Consider the following 22,860-nt stretch of genomic DNA (forward strand, 5'->3'; position numbering starts at 1 on the left):
AGCATTTCTCAGGTGCTTGCGAGGTGATTAGGAGGCAAAGATGTCGGAGCGAAAAGTATTAAACGTAAGTGTTGGGCGACTGGGGCTTTCCAATCGGAGCGGGACATCCCGGAACTCCGGGAGAGGGAGGAGCTTCCTGGGATCTCTTCTTTGGAACCCTTCTTTCCCAACGGCCCTCCATGGGATGGGGCTTCCCAGACTCTTCCCCAGACTCCTCCCCATCGCCTTCCGTGGGGGGTGGGCCTTCGCTAAGTCTTCCCTTCCGGGCAGGGGTGTAGCCATCACCTGTGGGGCGTGGCTTGGGCTTTTACCCAATCACTTCACCAGATAGGGTTTTTCGGAGGGAATGATCCAATCATGTTATCTGGGGGCGGGGCTTCCTTAAAATACTGGCGGTCTTGTGCCATCCTTTTGAGGGGCGTGGCCGTATGAAGCCCTGCCCCTCTTGGGGCCTGTAGCCAATCGTGTTCTTTGGAGAGGGGTGTGTGTGTTTGTTTTTGTTGGGGTCTGGTCATGCAGATACTCTCTGCCTGACAGTGGCCAAGATTCCAGACTTCCAGAAGAAAAGCAGAGGTTCAGTATAAACCATAGTGTTGGCACAGTTCTGTTTTTTTGTTTTTTGAGACTGAGTTTTGCTCTTGCTGCCCGGGCTGGAGTGCAGTGGCACGTTCTTGGCTTATTGCAGCTTCTGCCTCCTGGGTTCAAGCGATTCTCCTGCTTCAGCCTTCTGAGTAGCTGGGATTACAGGTGCCCGCCACCACACCCGGCTAATTTTTGTTTTGTATTTTAGTAGAGATGAGGTTTCACCATGTTGCCCAGGGTGGTTTCGAACTCCTGAGCTCAGGCAATTCGCCCACCTCAGCCTCCCAAAGTGCTGGGATTACAGGCGTGAGCCACCGTGCCCGGCCGCACGCAGGTCTTTCTAGGAGAGCGGTCCCAGGCTTGCTGTAGGAACTCCTGGGAAACAGGAGCCCCGGAATACAAAGGCAGTGTGAGTATGGATTATGACAGATAACTCTACTGCACCACTGGAAAATAAAGCACTTTGTGTTTGAAGCACCTGCTGGGTACCAGACACTGCAAAGAGCAGTTTATCCCCCTTGCCTCAAGGAACCTGTGTAAAGACTCTTGGAGACAGAAGACAATGTGCCCGTTTCACAGAGGAGTAAACTGAGCCCCGCAGGTTTCAGCTACTTAGGATTCAGATCCAGGGACATGACTGTGTAGGAAACGATGTAGTATAGTAATTGGGAGGCTGAGCTAACAGTGTCCTGGTTTAACCTCTACAGAGTTGCTGGGGAGTTGGGACACCTTGGGGAACTCAGTCTCCTGCCGGAACAACAGAAGCACTAAGCAAAGCTTAACCTCTACAAAGGGCAGGGTATGGGGCCTCACACATGTAATACCAGCACTTTGGGAGGCCAAGGAAGGTGGATCACCTGAGGTCAGGAGTTCAAGACCAGACTGGCCAACATGGTGAAACACCATCTCTACTAAAAATACAAAAATTAGCTGGGTGTGGTGGTGGGTGGCTGTAATCCCAGCTACTGGGGAGGCTGAGGCTGAGGCAGGAGAATCGCTTGAACCCGGGAGGCGGAGTTTTGCAGTGAGCTGAGATCACGGCACTACACTCCAGCCTGGGCAACAAGAGCAAAACTCCGTCTCAAAGCAAAAACAAACAAAAAAACTGGCTTTTTAGAGCTTCCCGTGTAGATAACATTTCATGTGTATTGTCGTGACTGGTATTTAGGAGAATCAAATGCATCCTGTATGTCTCCACTGAGAGTCAGGAAGCTTGTGCCTGGCCTCCCTCCGACTGTACTGAGTCCTGCTAGTCCTCTCTGCCTATCGCAGAACCTAGGGTGGGCTTGGGGACCCCCGACACAGCTCCCCAGAGCCCCTTCCCTCTGCCATGTCCTGCCCCTGCTTCTGAAAATAACTCCCCCAATGTTTCCTTCCTCCCCCGCAGAAATACTACCCGCCGGACTTTGACCCGTCAAAGATCCCCAAACTCAAGCTCCCCAAAGACCGGCAGTACGTGGTGCGGCTGATGGCCCCCTTCAACATGAGGTGAGCACCCCCCGCGAGACCCTACACACCAGCCGTGGCTGAAGGACGCAGTGCCTGACATCGACAGAGGTGATTCGTCCTGTGTTCAGACCAGATCACTGGTCCTGGCTCAGACATTGACCACTCTGGCCCTCCTTCGCCTCACCATTTGGAATTAAGCTCTGGACCTTTTAGAACCCCCGCCTCCGCCAGTGCCTGCCTTGAGATCTTGGTGGTTAGTAAACATATGAGCAGAGAGGATAGGACCCCACAGAGTTGCAGCCCCATAGATATATTTCAGCTTCTCCAACAGCCAAGTTCATCCTATCCCAGGGTCTTTGCACACACTGCTGCCCCTGCTTGGAACTCTCTCCCTCTACTTTCTTTCTTTTGTTGTTGTTGTTGTTGAGACAGAGTCTTGCTATGTTGCCCAGGCTGGAGTGCAGTGGTGTGATCTCGGCTCACTGCAACCTCCACCTCCGGGCTTCAAGCGATTCTCCTGCCTCAGCCTCCTGAGTAACGGGGATTACAGGTGTGCGCCACCATGCTCGGCTAATTTTTGTATTTTCAGTAGTGTTGGGGTTTCACCACGTTGGCCAGGCTGGTCTCAAACTCCTGACCTCAGGTGATCTGCCCTCCTCGGCCTCCCAAAGTGCTGTGATTGCAGGCATGAGCTACCACGCCTGGCTTTCTCCTACTTACACGTGGTGGGCTCCTCTTGGCTGCCATAGGTCATGGCTCCAATCTCACCCCCTCCGGGAGGCCTCCATTGTCCCCACTCACGGTACCCACATCTTGCCCTTTGTAGCACTTTAGAATTATTGTATTTCACCAACTCTGAACCCCACACCTCTTCATGCTGTAGCATATCTGAAATCACACACCTGACGAGGAAAAAGCCATCTGGGTCAGTGAAATCTGGTTCATGCCCATGTGTTGATGGCCTGTCTGCGCCTCCCCCTCCTTCATTCATTTATTCATTCAGCACTCATTTATTGGGCACCTGCTGTGTGCCAGGGTCTGTGCTGGGCGCTAGAAACAAAGTCCCTGGCCTCATGGAGCCCGCAGTCTACTGGGAAGTGGAGATCATTGGTAGTCAGGCAGGTGCACGGGCCCCGGAAGTCAGGCAGGAGAGGGAGCCCCTGGGGCAGTGGCAGAGGAGGGAGGGCTGTAGGTAGCGGGGGTGGTCAGGGCGACATCAGGCAAATTGCTGATGGCACTGAGGTCTGAGGATGAAGGGCGTCACCGGCCATGGGACCGTAGGAGCAAAGGCCTTGAGCTGGGACTGAGCGGGGGTGTTTGCAGGCTCAGACAGGAGGCAGGCGTGCTGGGCTGGGGAGCAGAGCCCCGAGTAGGAGCGGAAGAGGGAGGTGGGGCGGCATTTTTCTGTGCAGCGTCTTTCCTCCTGGGGGGTGGGATGTCCCGTAAGCACCAAGATTGCTTCTAGCAGTGCATGACAGGCAGGTGTCACCTACTCCGGGGGCTTCCCAAGCAGGCGACCCTTGGACCGAGCCCCAGAAAGATATGAATGAGAACACAAAGCTCTCAGGTAGAACAAATTTGGACACAGGGTGGGGCAGCCTGCCTCGTGAAGGAGGAAGCTCCCCGTCGCTGGAGGCAAGCAAGCAGTGATCTTGCAGGATGCCGCAGGGACGGCCCACCAGTGGGAGCCAGAGTTCCAAGACAGCTCGCTCCCCTACATCCCGCCCCGCAGGTGTAAGACGTGCGGAGAATACATCTACAAGGGGAAGAAATTCAACGCTCGGAAGGAGACGGTGCAGAACGAGGTCTACCTGGGCCTGCCCATCTTCCGCTTCTACATCAAGTGCACGCGCTGCCTGGCAGAGATCACCTTCAAGGTAGACGAGACGGCCAGCCAAGCCGGTCCCTCTCCCCCAGCACACCTCAGATCAGGGCAGGCCCCGGGGTTCCTTACTCCGATCCTCTCCATGCAGGGAATCTCATTTCAGTTTATCCCCAATTAACAGACAACAGTTTGGGGGAGATGTTCATGGCAGCATTCTATATAAAGGCAAAAAGACAGAAGCGACCTAGATAGATAATAATAAGGCATGAAAAGAACAAATTAGCTTGCAGGCTGGGCACGGCTCACACCTGTAATCCCAGCACTTTGGGAGGCCAAGGCAGGTGGATTGCCTGAGGTCAGAAGTTCAAGACCACCCTAGCCAACATGGCAAAATGCCATCTCTACTAAAAATACAAAAATTACTGTGCATGGTGGCGGACTATAATCCCAGTTACTCAAGAGGCTGAGGCAGGAGAATCGCTTGAACCTGGGAGGCAGAGGTTACAGTGAGCGAAGATTGCACCGCTGCACTCCAGCCTGGGCGACAGAGTGAGACTCCATCTGAAAATAAAAAGCCGGGCACAGTGGCTCATGCCTATAATCCCAGCAGGTTGGGAGGCCAAGGTAGGAAAGAGAGCCCCTGAGGTCAGGAGTTCAAGACCAGCCTGGCCAACATTGTGAAACCCTGTCTCTACTAAAAATACAAAAACAAGCCGGGCGTGGTGGCTCTTGCCTGTAATCCCAGGTACTTGGGAGACCAAAGCAGGAGAATTGCTTAAACCCAGGAGGCAGAGCTTGCAGTGAGCCAAGATTGTGCCATTGCATTCCAGCCAGTGTAACAAAGTGAAACTCCGTGTCAAAAAAAAAAAAAAATTAGCATGCAATGGAATATTACGCAGCCAATAAAAATCACAATTTGACTTTTAATTGTTACCCTGAGGATTTGAGGAAAGGCTGAAGAGAACTTAAAATTTTCTCTTCCTATGCTTAAGTACTCTTTGAGTACTTTTTTGCCATAAACTTTCTTTTTTTTTTTTTTTTTTTTTTTTTGAGGCGGAGTCTCGCTGTCGCCCAGGCTGGAGTGCAGTGGCGCGATCTCGGCTCACTGCAAGCTCCGCCTCCCGGGTTCCCGCCATTCTCCTGCCTCAGCCTCCCGAGTAGCTGGGACTACAGGCGCCGCCACCACGCCCGGCTAATTTTTTTGTATTTTTAGTGGAGACGGGGTTTCATTGTGTTAGCCAGGATGGTCTCGATCTCCTGACCTCGTGATCCGCCTGTCTCGGCCTCCCAAAGTGCTGGGATTACAGGCTTGAGCCACCACGCCCGGCCGCCATAAACTTTCTTTCTTTGATTAAAAAAAACATTTTGGACTGGATGCAGTGGCTCACAGCTATAATTGCAGCACTTTGGGAGGCCAAGGCAAGCAGATCAGTTGAGGTCAGGAGTTCGAGACCAGCCTGGGCAACATGGCGAAACCGTGTCTCTACCAAAAAGAAATGTAAAAATTAGCCAGGTGTGGTGATGCATACCTGTAGTCCCAGCTACTCGGGAGGCTAAGGTGAGAGGATCACTTGAACCCAGGAGGCTGAGGTTGCAGTGAGCCATGATCCTGCCACTGCACTCCAGCCTGGGCAACAGAGCGAGACCCTCTCCCAAAAAAACCAAAAAAACGGCCGGGCGCGGTGGCTCCAGCCTGTAATCCCAGCACTTTGGGAGGCCGAGACGGGCGGATCACGAGGTCGGGAGATCGAGACCATCCTGGCTAACACAGTGAAACCTCGTCTCTACTAAAAATACAAAAACTTAGCCGGGCGAGGTGGCAGGCGCCTGTAATCCCAGCTACTCGGGAGGCTGAGGCAGGAGAATGGCGTAAACCCGGGAGGCGGAGCTTGCAGTGAGCTGAGATCCAGCCACTGCACTCCAGCCTGGGTGACAGAGCGAGACTCCGTCTCAAAAAAAAAAAAAAAAAAAAAACAAAACCAAAAAAACGTAGTGTTACTATTAGCATTTAGACCGAAGGTAGATTTCAGTTTTTCTGCTAATGTCACTTTTCTGTTCCAGTGTGTAATTGAAGATACCAGGGTGTATTTAGCCTCTCTATTCAATAAACAATAACAGGGGCATGCTCTATACATATTCGTACATAGGGTTTATAATCAAAGAAAAGGTGTTAATAAATACAAAGGGCAGAAATCACAACATGTGCAGAGCCTTGGAGATCTTTTTTTTTTTTTTTTTTTTTTTTTTTGAGACAGGGTTCCACCTTGTAGCCAAGGCTGGAATGCAGTGTCACAATCTCAGCTCAGTGTAACCTCAACCTCCCAGGTTCATGCGATTCTCATACCCCAGCCTCCAGAGTAGCTGGGATTACAGGCATGTACCACCTTGCCCTGCCTAATTTTTGTATTTTTAGTAGAGACGGGGTTTCGCCATGTTGACCAGGCTGGTCTTGAATGCCTGACTTCCAGTGATCTGCCCGCCTTGTTGGAGATTTTATTTGCAGTCATGTTGAGGGTAGGGAGTGGAGGCTGCGGGGAGGCAGTGGGCAGATGAGAAGAGTCTTAAAGTCCATGCCAGGGCGTTGGGCATTTTTGCCCAAGGAGATGGGAGGAGCACTAGAAAGAAATCTCACCGGCCAAAGCAATAAGACAAGAAAAAGAAAAGGTAGTAGAACCAGTAAAAATCAGACACTAGGGGCCCTGAACTGCTGGCGCTGCTTTAGAAGATTCCGGTGCCTGGGGATGTAGGAGCTGATGTCTGTCTATCTTCCCCCCAGACAGACCCTGAAAACACAGACTACACCATGGAGCACGGAGCCACGCGGAATTTCCAGGCTGAGAAGCTCCTGGAGGAGGAGGAGAAGAGGGTGCAGAAGGAGCGAGAGGATGAGGAGCTGAACAACCCCATGAAGGTGAGTTGGGGGCCGTGCAGGTGTTCATGAGCACTGTGTGTGTGTGTGGGTGCATGTGTGTGCTGGAGAGTGTGCCCTTCCTGCCTCAGGTCCCCAAGGAAGGAAGATGGGGTGGGGGACGTGGTTGGCAAAACTTCAAGATGTCCCCAGGAGGCCAGGCATAGTGGCTCATGCCTGTAATCTTAGCACTTTTGGAGGCTGAGGTGGGAGGATCACTTGAGGTCAGTAGTCCTAGACCAGCCTGGCCAACATGGCAAAACCCTGTTCCTACGAAAATTTTAAAAAATTAACACTGGCCGGGCGCGGTGGCTCAAGCCTGTAATCCCAGCACTTTGGGAGGCCGAGATGGGCGGATCACGAGGTCAGGAGATCGAGACTATCCTGGCTAACACGGTGAAACCCTGTCTCTACTAAAAAAATACAAAAAACTAGCCAGGCGAGGTGGCGGGCGCCTGTAGTCCCAGCTACTCGGGAGGCTGAGGCAGGAGAATGGCATAAACCCAGGAGGTGGAGCTTGCAGTGAGCTGAGATCCGGCCACTGCACTCCAGCCTGGGCGACAGAGCGAGACTCCGTCTCAAAAAAAAAAAAAAAAAATTAACACTGGGTGCTGTGGCTCACGCCTATAATCTCAGCACTTTGGGAAGCCAAGGTGGGCAGGTCATGAGGTCAGGGGTTTGAGACCAGCCTGACCAACATGGTGAAACCCTGTCTCTACTAAAAATACAAAAATTAGCTGGGCGTGGTGGCACGCTTCTGAAATCACAGCTAGTCAGGAGGCTGAGGCAGGAGAATCGCTTGGACCGGGGAGGCGGATGTTGCAGGGAGCCAAGATGGTGTCACTGCACTCCAACCTGGGTGACAGAGTGAGACTCTGTCTCAAAAACAAAAAAAAGTTTAGTCAAGCATGGTGGTGCATGCCTGTAATCCCAGCTACTCGGGAGGCTGAGGCAGGAGAATCGTTTGAACCTGGGAGGCAGAGGTTGCAGTGAGCTGAGATCACACCACTGCACTCCAGCCTGGGCAGCAAAGCAAGACTCCATCTGAAAAAAAAAAAAAAAAGAAATTATGTTCACTTCCAATAGGACAATTTTGTTTTTTCTCAGAAATAATAAAATGAGCCAGGCATAGTGGCTTGAACGTGTAGTCCCAGCTACTTTAGGGGTTGAGACGGGAGGATCACTTGAGTCTAGGAGTCCAAGACCAGCCTGGGCAACATAGTGAGACTCTGTCGTTATGAAACATTAAAAAATTAGCCCAGTGCTGGCCAGGCACGGTGACTCACACCTGTAATACCAGCATTTTGGGAGGCTGAGGCAGGTGGATCACGAGGTCAGGAGTTCAAGACCAGCCTGGCCAAGATGGTGAAACCCCATCTCTACTAAAAATACAAAAAATTAACCGGGCATGGTGGCAGGCGCCTGTAATCCCAGCTACTTGGGAGGCTGAGGCAGAGAATTGCTTGAACTCAGGAGACAGAGGTTGCAGTGAGCTGAGATCATGCCATTGCACTCCAGCCTGGGCGACAGAGCAAGACTCTGTCTCAAAAAAAAAAAAAAAAAATTAGCCAGGTGCTTTGGGAGGCCGAGGCTGGTGGATCACCTGAGGTCAGGAGTTCAAGACCAGCCTGACCAACACGGCAAAACCCTGTCTCTACTAAAAATACAAAAATTAGCCAGTCATAGTGGCCCATGTCTATAATCCCAGCTACTCAGGAGGGTGAGGAAGGAGAATTGCTTGAACCCAGGAGGTGGAGGTTGCAGTGAGCCGAGATCACGCCATTGCACTCCAGCCTGGGCGACAAGAGTAAAACTCTATCTCAACAATAACAACAACAAAAATTAGGCAGGTGCACTGGTGTGCACCTGTGGTCCCACCTATTGGGGGGCTGAGGCGGGAGGATCACTTAAGCCCAGGAAGTTGAGGCTGCAGTGAGCTATGATCATACCACTGCACTCCAGCCTGGGAGGCAGAGCCAGACTGTCACTAAAATATATATACACACACACACACACACACACACATATATATACACATACATATACACACACATACGTATATACATGTGTATATATAATAAATTTTAAATGACTGTTCCCTGCTGTCCCGTCCTGCTTCCATATTTCCCATCCATTCCTATCTATTCCTAGACCCACCCACCTCTGCCAAATGTGAGTTTTCTGAGCAAGCCACATCAGAGCAGATCCAACATTTTCTATGGCCATGTGGAACAACTGGGAGGGAAATGAGCCTTGGCGAGGGTTTGGTGTGTGCCTGGGCCTGTCGCACTGCTGTCTGTGTGTGAATTTAGTTACACTGACAGCAAGGGGCTCTTACCCTGGTATTAGTCAGCTATTGCTACATAACAGGTTATCCCAAAACTTAGTGACTTAAAACAACAAACATTTATCATCCCACAGTTTCTGAGTGTCAGGCATCCAGAAGCAACTGAGCTGGATGGTTGTGGCTTAGGAGCTCCCATGAGGTTGCAGTCAAGGTGTTGGCCAGGGCAGTATCATCTGAAGGCTGGACTGGGGCTGGAGGAGCCACTCACAAACTGGCTCCCTCTACTGGCTGTTGGCTGTCGGCCTCAGTTCCTCACTGTGTGGGGAGCTGCTTGAGCATCCTCACAACATGGCTGCTGCCTACCCCAGAGCACGTGACCCAAGAGTGAGAGCAAGGAGGAAGCCTTGTGCTTTTACTTCCTAGTTGCAGAAATTAATATGTCGTCACTTCTGTCATATTTCATTAGAGCCAGCCCCTGCTCAAGGGGAGGGGAGTCACCTCCACCCCTTAAAAGGAGGAGCATCAGAGTTTGTGGATGTATTTTTAAACTGTCAGAATTGCCATTTTCCAAAGGGCAAATACGACAAGGTCACAACACTGGGAAGCAGCCAGGCGGGATTCACTCCCAGCCCTGCCTGGCTCCTCAGGGGCCTGTGGCCGCCAGACTTGCCTCCCTCAGCCTCAGTTTCCTTTTCTGTAAAATAGGGGTTGTTAGGATTAAATGAGATGGCATATGGAAACATCTTAGCCCAGGGCCCAGTGTACAGTAGGTGCTCAGTTTGTCTTTTACAATTTTTCCTTTTTATTATTGTTTTTGAGATGGAGTCTCACTCTGTCACCCAGGCTGGAATGCATTGGCATGATCTCAGCTCACTGCAACCTCTGCCTCCCGGGTTCAAGTGATTCTGCTGCCTCAGCCTCCCAAGTAGCTGGGATTACAGGTGTGTGCCACTACGCCTGGTTAATTTTTGTATTTTTATTTTTATTTATTTATGTTTTTGAGATGGAGTCTCACTGTCACCCAGGTTGGGGTGCATCAGTGCAATCTCGGCTCACTGCAACCTCTGCCTCCTGGGTTCAAACAATTCTCCTGCCTCAGCCTCCCAAGTAGCTGGGATTACAGGCACATGCCCCTACGCCCGACTAATTTTTGTATTTTTTTTTTTTTTTTTTTTTGAGACGGAGTCTCACTCTGTCACCCAGGCTGGAGTGCAGTGGCCGGATCTCAGCTCACTGCAAGCTCCGCCTCCCGGGTTCACGCCATTCTCCTGCCTCAGCCTCCCGAGTAGCTGGGACTACAGGCGCCCGCCACCTCGCCCGGCTAGTTTTTTGTAGTTTTTAGTAGAGACGGGGTTTCACAGTGTCAGCCAGGATGGTCTCGATCTCCTGACCTCGTGATCCGCCCGTCTCGGCCTCCCAAAGTGCTGGGATTACAGGCTTGAGCCACCGCGCCCGGCCAATTTTTGTATTTTTAATAGAGATGGGGTTTCGTCATGTTGGCCAGACTGGTCTCGAACTCCTGACCTCAAGTGATCCGCCCGCCTCAGCCTCCCAAAGTGCTGGAATTACAGGCGTGACCAATAACACCCAGCCTGTATTTTTAGTAGAGATGGGGTTTCACCATGTTGACCAGGCTGGTCTCGAACTCCTGACCTCAGGTGATCCGCCCCTGCCCCCCCCCCCCGGCTTCCCAAAATGCTGGGATTACAGACATGAGCCACTGCGCCTGGCCAAATTTTTCTTTATTATTCTTACTGAAAGATGGCACCAGGCCGGAAATCCAGGCCATCTGAGTCCAGAGCCAGCCTCTTTCCACCCCACCCTGTCCAGGGGCTCAGATCCTGGCTCCACCACTGCTCAGCCCCATGTGGTCACTTTCCCTCCCCAGACCTGAATGTTTTCACCTGTGAAATGGACACAGAGCTCTGGGCGTGGGCAGGGGGTTCCCTGAGCAGGATGGAAACATGTGGGTAGGGGATTCCTCCCTTGGCCCGTGGTGGCCCGCGAGGCCGGGCAGGATTTGCCCCGGGGTGTGATCCCCATGCACTCAGCCCCACCACCCTGCCCCCACCAGGTGCTGGAGAACCGGACCAAGGACTCCAAGCTGGAGATGGAGGTGCTGGAGAACCTCCAGGAGCTGAAAGACCTGAACCAGCGGCAGGCACACGTGGACTTTGAGGCCATGCTGCGGCAGCACCGCCTGTCCGAGGAGGAGCGGCGGAGGCAGGAGCAGGAAGAGGACGAGCAGGAGACCGCGTGAGTCCGGGCCGGTCCAACCCAGCCCCACCTCACAGCCTCTGCACTGGCAGGCGCTGCCTCTGCCCCAAACCCTTCCCCTGCTCTCTGCAGTGTCGCCTTTTCAGGGACCCCTTTCCCACCGCCAATCTCACTTTCTCCCTTGTGGCGTCTGTCTCAGGGGTCCCCAGCCCACTGCCAGGCACGGTGACTCAGCACGTGGTCACCCGCATGACTGCGGTTTGTCACAGTGAGAGGACACAGCAGATTCAGCAAAGGGAAAAGGCATTTGGGATGTGTCGGGGGCCGGGACTTCCAGATCCTCTCCTGGTGCAGCTTCGCAGGACGCGCCTCATCCCCCAGCCCGAGCTGGGAGGACTCGAGAGAGGCGCCATCGCCAGGAAAGCTCCTAGAGACCCAGCGTGGGGTTCCTATGGGAGGTCCCACAGGCCCCGCTGCCTGGCCCATGCCGGGATTCCAGGCTCGACAGGAAAACAGGGCTCCGGCATAAACCATGGTGTTTGCCGGAACAGCTGAGGCCCCAGAGCCCGTCCCATCCATGAGGGTGGGAGGTCCCCCGCACAGGCTCCCAGACACCCACCAAGGGCCACCCTCACCAGCCGCCTTCTGAGGACACAGCCTCAGGCCTCCCGGGTGAACACTTTTCTTTTCTTTGAGACAGGGTGTCGCCGTGTCACCCACGCTGGAGTGCGGTACTGCAGCCATAGCTCATTGTAGCCTCCATCTCCCAGGCTCAGGCGTTCCTCCTGCCTCAGCCTCCTGGGTAGCTGGGACCACAGGGGCACATTACCATGCCCAGCTAACTGTTTTTATTTTTGTAGACGGGACCTCGCTATGTTGGCCAGGCTGGTCTTGAACTCCCGGCCTCAAGCGATCCTCCCGCCTCAGCCTCCCGAAGTGCTGGATGACAGGTGTGAGCCCCTGCGGCTGGCTGGTGAATGCCTTTGACGCCGACCACCTCTGAGCCCACATGCTGATCCCCTCCTTTCCTGGTACCTCGTCTCCCCTCCGTCCTTTAGAATCTGAGCTGTAAGGACAGGGACGTGGTGGCCTCTCCTGCATCCCCAGGGCTTCCAGCAGGTTTGGGTTTATGGTAGGTTCCTCATCAGTGCATAATTGGTGCACAGATCAGCGATGCCGTGCAGAACAGTGTTGCGAGCCTGCATTCATCCCGTACCTTCCGGGCGCCGGGCGCGGCTCTAACCTCACTACCCACACAGCCCTGGGAGTCAGTGTGATTTTCGTCATGGGCAGGAGGGCTGAGGTCCAGGGAGGTCCAGACATGGGCCCCACCAAGATGACCCTCCAGGCTCCATCCAGACAGGCTGGTTCCAGCATCCAGGCGCTTAACCCCACCACTGCCCTCAATGGACATGGAAAAGTTAATGTAAAAATGTAGAAGGGGCCAGGCACGGGGCCTCCTGCCCCCCATCCCGCACTGTGGGAGGCCGAGGTGGACGGATCACCTGAGGTCAGGAGTTTGAGTCCAGCCTGGCCAGCATGGCCAAGGGCCATCTGTACTAAAAATACAAAAACAAATTAGCTGGGCGTGGTGGTGGATGCCTGTAATCCTAGCTGCTCCGGAGGCTGAGACAGGAGAATTGCCTGAACCCAGGAGGCGGAGGTTACAGTGAGCCAAGGTGGTGCCGCTGAACTCCAGCCTGGGCGACAGAGCAAGATTACGTCTAAAAAAAAGTTAAAAATTAAAAAGCAGACTGGGTGCGGTGGTTCACGCCCGTAATCCCAGCACTTTGGGAGGCCGAGGCGGGCGATCACCTGAGGTCAGGAGTTTGAGACCAGCCTGGCTAACATGGAGAAACCCCACCTCTACTAAAAATACAAAAATTAGCTGGACATGGTGGTGCCTGCCTGTAGTCCCAGCTACTTGGGAGGCTGAGGCTGGAGAATTGCTTGAATCCAGAAGGTGGAGGTTGCAGTGAGCCAAGATCGCACTACTGCACTCCAGCCTGGGCGACAGAGAAAGACTCCATCTCAAAAAAAAACACACACACACACACACAAATTAGCCAGGCATGGTGGCAGGCACCTGTAGTCCCAGCTACTCGGGAGGCTGAGGCAGGAGAATCGCTTCAACCCAGGAGACAGAGGTTGCGGTGAGCCAAGATTGCCCCACTGCACTCCAGCCTGGGCCACAGAGCGAGACTTTGTCTCAAAAATTAAATGAAATGAAAATTAATGAGGCATAGGGACACACGCCTGTGGACCCAGCTACTCAGGAAGCTGCGTGGGGAGGATCACTTGAGCCCAGGAGGTGGAAGTTGCAGTGAGCTATGATTGTGCCACTGCACCCCGCCTTGGGTGACAGAGTGAGACCTTGTGTCTTTTGTTGTTGTTTTTAGACAGAGTCTCGCTCTGTCGCCCAGGCTGGAGTGCAGTGGCGCGACCTCGGCTCACTGCAAGCTCTGCCTCCCGGGTTCCCGCCATTCTCCTGCCTCAGCCTCCCGAGTAGCTGGGACTACAGGCGCCCGCCACCGTGCCCGGCTAATTTTTTGTATTTTTAGTAGAGACGGAGTTTCACCGTGTTAGCCAGGATGGTCGCGATCTCCTGACCTCGTGATTCACCCGCCTCGGCCTCCCAAAGTGCTGGGGTTACAGGCGTGAGCCACCGCGCCCGGCCTAGACCTTGTCTCTTTAAAAAAAAAAAAAAAAAGACAGTAATCTGTGTGCCCCCACTCCCTCCCACCCCTGCTCATTGGGGACAGAAAGAGGTCTCTAGGCACCCAGGCTCCTCGCCACCCCAGCAGGCGCATCCCAGGCCCTGTTCCCCGTGCAGAGCACGTCCAGGTTCCCATCTTCCATCCCACAGAGCCCTGTTGGAGGAAGCCAGAAAGCGAAGGCTGCTGGAGGACTCCGACTCAGAGGATGAGGCTGCCCCTGCGCCCCTGCAGCCAGCCCTTCGGCCCAACCCCACCGCCATCCTGGACGAGGTGAGGGGGGCTGCCTGAGTCCCGGGGACTCCCAGGTGAACTAGGGATAACTGAAGCCAGGGGTCAGCTTGACTTTTTCTTTTGTTTGTTTGTTTGTTTGTTTGAGACAGAGTCTTGCTCTGTCACCAGGCTGGAGTGCAGTGGCACAATCTCGGTTCACTGCAACCTCCGCCTCCCAGGTTTAAGTGATTCTCCTGCCTCAGCCTCCCAAGTAGCTGGGACTACAGGCGCCCACCACCACACCCGGCTCATTTTTTGTATTTTTAGTAGAGACGGGGTTTCACCATGTTGGGCAGGATGGTCTCAATCTCTTGTCCTCGTGGTATGCCTGCCTCGGCCTTCCAAAGTGTTGGGATTTCAGGCCTGAGCCACTGTACCCAGCCAGAACTTGACTTTTTCTTAAAAGGCCAGTCTGCATCCTAACTCCTCCACTGTGTGGCTATAGCCCACAACAACCATGATCAGGTGTAAATAAGTGGGCGTTGCCTGGTGCCAATAAAAGCTTTATTTATAGGGTGGGTGCAGTGGCTCTTGCCTGTAATCCCAGCATTTTGTGAGGCCAAGGCAGGAGGATCACTTGAGGCCGGGAGTTTGAGACCAGCCTGGGCAACAAAGTGAGACCCCTTCTTTACAAAATTACAAAAATTAGTCATGGGTGGTGGTGCATGTCTGTGGTCCCAGCTACTTGAGAGACTGAGGCAGGAGGACTGCTGGAGCCCAGAAGGTCAAGGCTACAGTGAGCTGTATCAGTGTCACTGAACTCCAGCCTGAGCAAGAGCGAGACCCTGTCTAAAATAAATAAATAAAAATTAAGGCTGAGTACAGTGGCTCACGCTTATTAATCCCAGCTACTCGGGAGGCTGAGGCAGGAGAGTCGCTTGAACCTGGGAGGCGGAGGTTGCAGCGAGCCAAGATCGTGCCACTGCACTCCAGCCTGGGTGACAGAGTGAGACTCTGTCTCAAAAAAAAACTTAATTTACTAAAACCTGTGCCAGGCCTATGGGTCTGTAATTTGCCAACCCCTGTTTAAGCTGCTGAAAGAAGGGAATGTAAAGAAAGAACATGGAAGTTTATTTCTCAATCATGTAAGAGCCCTGGGCTGACACTCTAGGACTTCCGGGCAGCTCTGCTCCATGGAGCCATTCAGGGATTCAGGCTCCTTCCTTCTCCTGGAGCATGGCTTCCTGCACTATGTTCACAGCTGGCTCAGAGCACCTTCGGGGTCTGGCTGTGGGAAGGCAAAAGGTGCGTGGAGGACCACTCAGCCTCAGATGTGGCCCAGCTCAGTTCTTCTCTCACGCCATAGGCCACAGCACAGGCACAAGGCCCCATCTGGCTGCGAAGGAAACTGAGATGCGTCCTCCAGCTGGTCTGTGCCTGGCTGTGCTGCTAACTAGAACGAAGGGAGGCCAGGCGCCGTGGCTCAAAGTGCTATAATCCCAGTACTTTGGGAGGCTGAGGCAGGCAGATCATCTGACATCAGGAGTTCAAGACTGGCCTGGCCAACATGGGGAAACGCCATTTCTACTAAAAATACAAAAATTAGCCGGGCATGGTGGTGCATGCCTGTAATCCCAGTTACTCGGGAGGCTGAGGCAGGAGAATCACTTGAACCTGGGAGCACAGGTTGCAGTGAGCCGAGATTGCACCATTACACTCCAGCCTGGGTGAAAGAGTGAGACTCCATCTCAAAAAACAAAAAAAGAAGGGGGGCAGGATCTTTGGCAGATGACCAGCATTTTCCACCACAGCTGACTCATCCAAGGTGGCCTCAGCCACTCTGGTTTGTTCATTGAAGAAGGTGGTAAAAGTAGGGGCTCATAAACCAATAACACAGACACACAGAAACGATTGTTCTTTTTTTTTTTTTTTTTTTTTTTTAAACACAGAGTCTTGCTCTGTTGCCCAGGCTGGAGTGCAGTGGTGCAGTCCCAGCTCGCTACAGCCTCAACCTCCTGGGCTCAAGCAATCCTCCCACCTTAGTCTCCTGAGTAGGTGGGACCACAGGCACACATCACCATGCCTGACTAATTTTTCTTTTCTTTTTTCTTTTTTTAGACAGTTTCACTCTTGTTGCCCAGGCTGGAGTGCAGTGGTGTAATCTTGGCTCGCTGCAACCTTCGCCCCCCGGGTTCAAGCGATTCTTCTGCCTCAGCCTCCCAAGTAGCTGGGATTACAGGTGCCTGCCACCATGCCTGGCTAATTTTTGTTTTTTTTTTTTTTTTTTTTTTTTTGAGACGGAGTCTTGCTCTGTTGCCCAGGCTGGAGTGCAGTGGCGCGATCTCGGCTCACTGCAAGCTCCGCCTCCCGGGTTCACGCCATTCTCCTGCCTCAGCCTTCCGAGTAGCTGGGACTACAGGCACCCACCACTACACCCGGCTAATTTTTTTGTCTTTTTTGGTAGAGATGGGGTTTCATCATGTTAGCCAGGCTGATCTCGAATCCTGACCTCAGGTGATTCAACTGCCTCGGCCTCCCAAAGTGCTGGGATTACAGGCGTGAGCCACTGTGCCTGGCCCCTAATTTTTCAAATTGTTTTTGCAGAGATGTGGTCTGGCTGTGTTGCCCAGGCTGGTCTCCTGCTCCTGGCCTCCAGCAGTTCTCCTGCCTTGGCCTCTAAAGGCACAGGGATTACAGGCATCAGCCACCATGGCTGACCCCAAGACAGTTTTCTAAAAGATCCTTTCTTTGAAGCTATATCCCCTGATTCGAGTTCTCACACTGTGGTTCTTGCATAAACCACTCCCAGAATTCATTGTCTACTACTTCCTCTCTCTTTTTTTTTTTTAAATGAATCAACAGAGTAAAGCTACTTTGAAAGCAGTCCAACCTTTTATGATGTATTCCCTCAGTCTTGTGCCTGTACCTGATTTTATCGCAGGTGTTTTATTTGGTTTTACATGATACACCTTCATCAAGACTTTTCAAACCTTCACCCTAACTTTTATAGGAAGGAATATCTCCACACTTGCATTTTCTTGGTTTATTTTAGAGATGAGGTCTTGCTCTGTCACCCAGGCTAGAGTGCAGTGATGTGATCACAGCTCACGGCAGCCTCCAACTCCTGGGGTCACATGATCCTCCCACCTCAGCCTCTCATGTAGCTGGGACTACAAGTGCATGCCACCACAGCCAGCTCATTTTTAATTTTCTTTTCTTTTTTTTTTTTTTTTATTAGAGATGAGTCTGTATGTTGTCCAGGCTGGTCTCAAACTCCTGTCTTCAAGCAGTCCTCCCACCTTGGCCTCCCAATCCTTCGTTTAGTTTAATGATGATGAGTACCACCTGTAGAAACAGGTTTGGGAACTAACCTAGGTATCTTATTTTTATTTTTGGGACGGTCTCGTTCTTTCGCCCAGGCTGGAGTGCAGTGGCACAGTCTCCGCTCACTGCAAGCTCCGCCTCCCAGGCTAAAGTAATTGTCCTGCCTTAGCCTCCTCAGTAGCTGGGATTACGGGCGTGTGCTGCCACACCTGGCTGTTTTGTATTTTATTTTTATTAAAAAAGTGACAGGGTTTCACCGTGTTGACCAAGCTGGTCTTGAACTCCTGACCTCAAGTGGTCCACCCGCCCCGGCCTCCCAAAGTGTTGGAATTACAGGTGTGCGCCACTGCACCTGGCCATCTGTGCCTTTTGACTTGTTTTCCTCGTTCTAACATCAGCCCAGAGCCACGACTTTTTTTTTTTTTTTGAGACAGAGTCTCGCCCTGTCACCCAGGCTGGAGTGCAGTGGCACAATCTCAGCTCACTGCAACTTCCACCTCCCAGGTTCAAGCGATTCTCCTGCCTCAGTCTCCTGAGTAGCTGGGATTACAGGCATGTGCCACCAAGCCTGGCTAATTTCTTGTATTTATAGTAGAGATGGGGTTTCACTGTGTTAGCCAGGATGGTCTCGATCTGACCTCGTGATCCACCCACCTTGGCCTCCCAAAGTGCCAGGATTAGAGGCGTGAGCCACTGCACCCGGCCCAGAGCCACAACTTTAAGGAGGCCTCTCCACCACCTTAGCAGTGGCCGCCCCTCACACCATCGGCTTGGCACTCAAGGCCTCTGCCCATTCTCCATCCCATATAACCTGCCCTGGCACTTCCTGAATCACACGGCGGCTTCTCATCACACCTTTACCTGTGCCATTCCCCTTACCTGGGATGCCCCCTTTTCCTTCTCGCTTGGTGAACTCCTACCCACCCTTCAATACCCAATGCAAGACACCCTTCCTTTGAGAAGCTCATCCTCACAATTCAAGCTCATGCACCCTGGCTTCTCTCTCACCCAGATGGATGTAGTCCTGCGTGTTGGTCTCCTTGTTCCTCTCCCTCCCCACAGTGAGCTCCGTGAGGGTAGAGCACCCATTGGGACTTCCTTAACCCAGTGGTTACCACTTCCTCTATTTAAACATAAAACAGATTAAAGAGGCCAGATGCAGTGGCTCACGCCTATCATCCCAGCTCTTTGGAACGCTGAGATGGGAGGATTGCTTGAGCCAGGAGTTCGAGACCAGCCCGGGTAACAGAGTGAGACCCTGTCTCTATAAAAATTAAAAATGTTAGCCCGGCATGGTGGCGTGCACCTGCAGGAGGCTAAGTCAGGAGAATCGCTTGAGCCCAGGAGTTCGAGGCTGCAATGAGCTATGTATGATTGCACCACTGCACTCCAGCCTGGGCAATAGAGTGAGACCTTCTCCAAAAAAAAATTTAATAAATAAAATAGATTAACAGGTCCCTTCTGTTGCAGTGAAGGAACTGGAAGTCTTTTCTATCTGCCCCTAACTCTTTCCCAAGGCGGCTTCCTCCATTTTCATGCGTTCTCTCAAGTACATTGAGCACCTCCTTGTGCCAGGAACTGTTTGTGGCACCACAGAGCCAGCAGTGGGGAAGACAGGAGCTCACGGCAGAGCTGGGAAGAGAGTTATAACAGCCAGCAGAGGGCACTGTGGGCACTGTGAGCGTGGACATGCAGCCTGCATGTGAGCTTGAACCATGATGGGCTTCTCAGGAGGGGTGTCTTGTGTTGGGTATTGAAGGGTGAGTAGGAGTTCACCAAGTGAGTGCATGGAAAAGGGGCCATCCCTGGTGAAGGGAATAGCATAGGTAAAGGCGTGGAGATGAGAAGTCACAGTATGATTCAGGAAGTGCCAGGGCAGGCTATGTGGGATGGAGAATGGACAGAGACCTTGAGTGCCAAGCCTGGGGCAGTGGGGAGCCATAGAGGAGTTTAGAGCAGAGGAGGAACATGGTCAGTGCAGCAGTGGAAGAGTGTGCATGGGGCAGTGAGCAGGGGTTGAGGGCAGAGGGGCCTGACTGGGCCCTGGATCCGGGCCAGACCCCCACACATGTCCCCATCACCTGCAGGCCCCAAAGCCCAAGAGGAAGGTGGAGGTCTGGGAGCAGAGCGTTGGCAGCCTGGGCAGCCGGCCCCCGCTGTCGAGGCTGGTCGTGGTGAAGAAGGCAAAGGCCGACCTGGACTGCGGCAATGGGCAGCCTCAGGCAGCCCCCGCCCCAGGTAAGGTCACAAGAGTTCCCAGAGCCGGGCGCGGTTTCCATAGTGACCTCCAGGTGGTGGCAGCGCTCCCTGTGCAATTACAGAAGCTTCATGGGGTGGGTTGAGGGTGGCCTGCAACCCCCACAGGACCAATTAGTGGAGTGAGCAGAGAAGGCGGGCAGCTTATTTTTGTCTTTTTTCTTTCTTTCTTTCTTTTTTTTTTGAGTCAGTCTTGCTCTGTTTCCCAGGCTGGAGTGCAGTGGTGCCATCTCGGCTCACTGCAACCTCCGCCTTCCCGGTTCAAGCAGTTCTCTGCCTCAGCCTCCCAAGTAGCTGGAACTACAGCACCACGCCCGGCGAATCTTTTGTATTATTAGTAGAGACGGGGTTTCTTCATGTTGGTCAGGCTGGTCTTGAACTCCCGACCTCAGGTGATCTAGTCACCTCGGCCTCCCAGAGTGCTGGGATTACAGGCGTGAGCCACCGCGCCCGGCCTCTTTTTGTCTTTCAATTACAAAAAGAGCCAGTGCTTGCTTTTAAAGCCCAAATCCTGTGGGAATGTATAAAATCAATGTTGAATCCCTGTTTCCCTGCCCAGCTTTCGCTGCCAGCAGGTGCCAGGATCCCCCGTCCCACCTCCGGGGCTGTCTGTATGGCATGTGTGTCTCTGTTGTCACACACCTGGTGCTCTGTAGGGACGAGAGTCCCACACCCCCAGCCCTGGGGGATGGAGGATGGGAGTGGGGTCAGCATTGCCAGGTGGTTAAGACCAGAATTCAGAGCCAAGCATCCGGGGGGCAGGTACTTTGCACCCCTACCTGCTTGTCCTATGGCCTTGGCCAAGGGACTTTCCCCCCAGCGGGGCCTCAGTGTCTTGTCCTGTAAAATGCAGCCAAGGGGACCTACCTCACGTAGGTAGAGTCGGCTCCTGGTTTGGGTTGATTCCGTGAGCGGTGGCACTTGAGTAGACCCTGGCACACGACGAGACTGTGAGACATTTGAGACATTTTTATCAGTGCTGGTAAAAATTATGCCGTCTGGCCAGGTGCAGTAGCTCACACCTGTAATCCCAGCACTTTGGGAGGCCAAGACCGGCGGATCACTTGAGGTCAGGAGTTCAAGACCAGCCTGGCCAACATCATGAAACCCCATCTCTACTAAAATTAGCCAAGCATGGTGGCGGGTGCCTGTAATCCTAGCTACTTGGGAGGCTGAGGCAGGAGAATTTCTTGAATCTGGGAAGCGGAGGTTGCACTGAGCCAAGATCGCGCCACTGCACTCTAGCCTGGGTGACAGAGCGAGACTCCGTCTCAAAAAAAAAAAAATTATCCCATTTGTCAGAGGAAAAGACCGAGAGTCAGAGTGGCTTTCACAGCTGGGCATAGAATCTGCCCCTCTTAATTGCATTAGTATGATTTTTCCTAAGGTGATTAAGTCCACAGTGACTGGACTTTGAACTTTGCGCCATTTCCATTTTTGGCAGTGCACGTTGCCTGCCTGGGCAGGGTTTGCATGGGCCATTGTTCGGAAGCGAAGCTGTTGAGTCCCAGGTGTGCAGACGTAAATCTGCGATGGGTCCCATCAGGTGCCATCCGGAAAGGCCAGGCCATTCACATGCTGTCGCCTCTGGGCTTTGCAAACCTGCAGAGGTGGCCGGTCCTGTGCTCCAGGCCTTGTCCCTGGCCCGTCTGCTCTGGAGCTGAGATGAGCTAACTCTCCCTCTCCCCCCAGGAGCCCCGCAGAGCAGGAAGGAGGCCGACCCTGCACCCCCGACGCCTGGCGCGTCCTCCCTGAGCCAGCTGGGTGCGTACCTGGACAGTGACGACAGCAACGGCAGCAACTGAGCCCTCCTAGGACCCCTGCCCTGGGTCAGGGCCACACATCCAGCTTCAGCCACATTGAGGCCGGCGTTGCTGGTGGTCGGGGCAGGAGGCCTTGGCGTAACCGGAGACCCTACAGACAAGTGCCAGCGTGCTCCAAGCACGTAGGGCCAACAGGGACCTCAACCCCGGGAGGTCGCTTCTCTCTGCCCTCACCAGCCTCTCAACACTTCGGGGACACCTGCTGCTCCTGCCTCCACCTGTCACCATGCTTAGGGCTGCAGTATCCCTAGTGCGTCTCAGCTTCCAACACTACTTCAGGGTGTCAGTGTCTGGGGCACTGGGCGAGCCCACTGGCCTCTAGACGGCCTCATCTCTTCCTTCCACAAACTGTCTAGAACCAATAAAAGGAAATCTGCCAACCGCCCGGGCCCCTTCTCTCTCCCAGAGTCTGAGGAGGCCCCAGGACAAGGCTCTGTTAGCACAATTCGAGGGGCATTCACAGAGGTTTGTTTTTTGAGACAGGATCTAACTCTTGCCCAGGCTGGAGTGCAGTAGCGTATTCTTGGCTCACTGCAGCCTTGAACTTCTGAGCTCAGGTGATCCTCCCTCCTCAGTCTCGTGAGTCGCTGGAACCTCAGGTGTGTGCCACCATTCCTGGCTAACGTTTTGTATATTTAGAAGAGACTGGGTTTCGCCATGTTGCCCAGGTTGATCTTGAATTCATGGGCTCAAGCGATCTTCCTGCCTCGGCCTCACAAAGTGCTGGGGTCACAGGCATGAGCCCAGATATTTATATTTAGTTGTCGCCTAAGTGTGCCCAGGCTTACCATCTGGGCTTTTTTTGTTTTCTTTTATTTATCTTTTTTCTTTTATTTATTTATTTATTTTTTTTTTTTTTTTGGAGATGAAGTCTCGCTCTCGTCTCCCAGGCTGGAGTGCAGTGGCGCGATCTTGGCTCACTGCAACCTCCACCTCCCGGGTTCAAGCAATCCTCCTGCCTCAGGCTCCCGAGTAGCTGGGATTACAGCCACCTGCCACCACACTCTGCTAACTTTTGTATTTTTAGTAGAGACGGGGTTTCACCATGTTGGCCTGGCTGGTCTCGAACTCCTGACCTCAGGTGATCCGCCTGCCTTGGCCTCCCAGAGTGCTGGAATTACATGTGTGAGCCACCATGCCTGGCCTTTCTTTCTTTCTTTCTTTAAAAAAAACAAATTGAGAAACAGGGTCTGGCCATGTTGCCCAGTCTGGACTCAACTTCCTGTCCTCAACCAACCCTCCTGCCTCAGTCCCCTAAAATC

The 22,860-nt window shown here is 53.1% G+C and overlaps 1 protein-coding gene and 1 long non-coding RNA gene across 5 annotated transcripts in view; one reads left to right on the forward strand and one right to left on the reverse strand.

Annotated features, from left to right (window-relative positions):
* On the forward strand, positions 1-21,980 carry YJU2 (YJU2 splicing factor homolog). 2 transcript variants are annotated; one of them, XM_045378806.2, is made up of 8 exons: positions 1-64; positions 1,970-2,070; positions 3,764-3,908; positions 6,633-6,767; positions 11,126-11,307; positions 14,135-14,255; positions 19,607-19,757; positions 21,468-21,980. In XM_045378806.2, exons 1-8 carry the CDS (start codon positions 41-43, stop codon positions 21,578-21,580), a joined length of 972 nt encoding a protein of 323 aa, XP_045234741.1. In that variant the 5' UTR covers positions 1-40; the 3' UTR covers positions 21,581-21,980. The 2 variants fall into 2 exon arrangements, 1 of the variants encoding a protein (XP_045234741.1); XR_012428258.1 differs by lacking the exon at positions 14,135-14,255.
* Positions 15,347-22,860, reverse strand: part of LOC123570200 (uncharacterized) — a 15,416-nt gene continuing 7,902 nt past the window's right edge. For all 3 annotated transcript variants that reach the window (XR_006694221.3, XR_010583514.2, XR_006694223.3), the window contains 2 exons: positions 20,643-20,723; positions 15,347-15,483 (listed from right to left, as the gene is read on the reverse strand). This is a non-coding gene — a long non-coding RNA (uncharacterized lncRNA). The remainder of the gene's footprint in view (positions 15,484-20,642; positions 20,724-22,860) is intronic.

Source organism: Macaca fascicularis, chromosome 19, assembly GCF_037993035.2.
Source record: "Macaca fascicularis isolate 582-1 chromosome 19, T2T-MFA8v1.1".
NCBI lineage: Eukaryota > Metazoa > Chordata > Mammalia > Primates > Cercopithecidae > Macaca > Macaca fascicularis.

Bases quoted from the DNA above. Each gene is read 5' to 3' on its own strand.
- YJU2 (XM_045378806.2), top strand. From the start codon at position 41: ATGTCGGAGCGAAAAGTATTAAAC. The intron at 14,256-19,606 runs GTGAGGGGGGCT...CATCACCTGCAG, and splicing joins CCACCGCCATCCTGGACGAG to GCCCCAAAGCCCAAGAGGAA. The intron at 19,758-21,467 runs GTAAGGTCACAA...CTCTCCCCCCAG, and splicing joins TCAGGCAGCCCCCGCCCCAG to GAGCCCCGCAGAGCAGGAAG.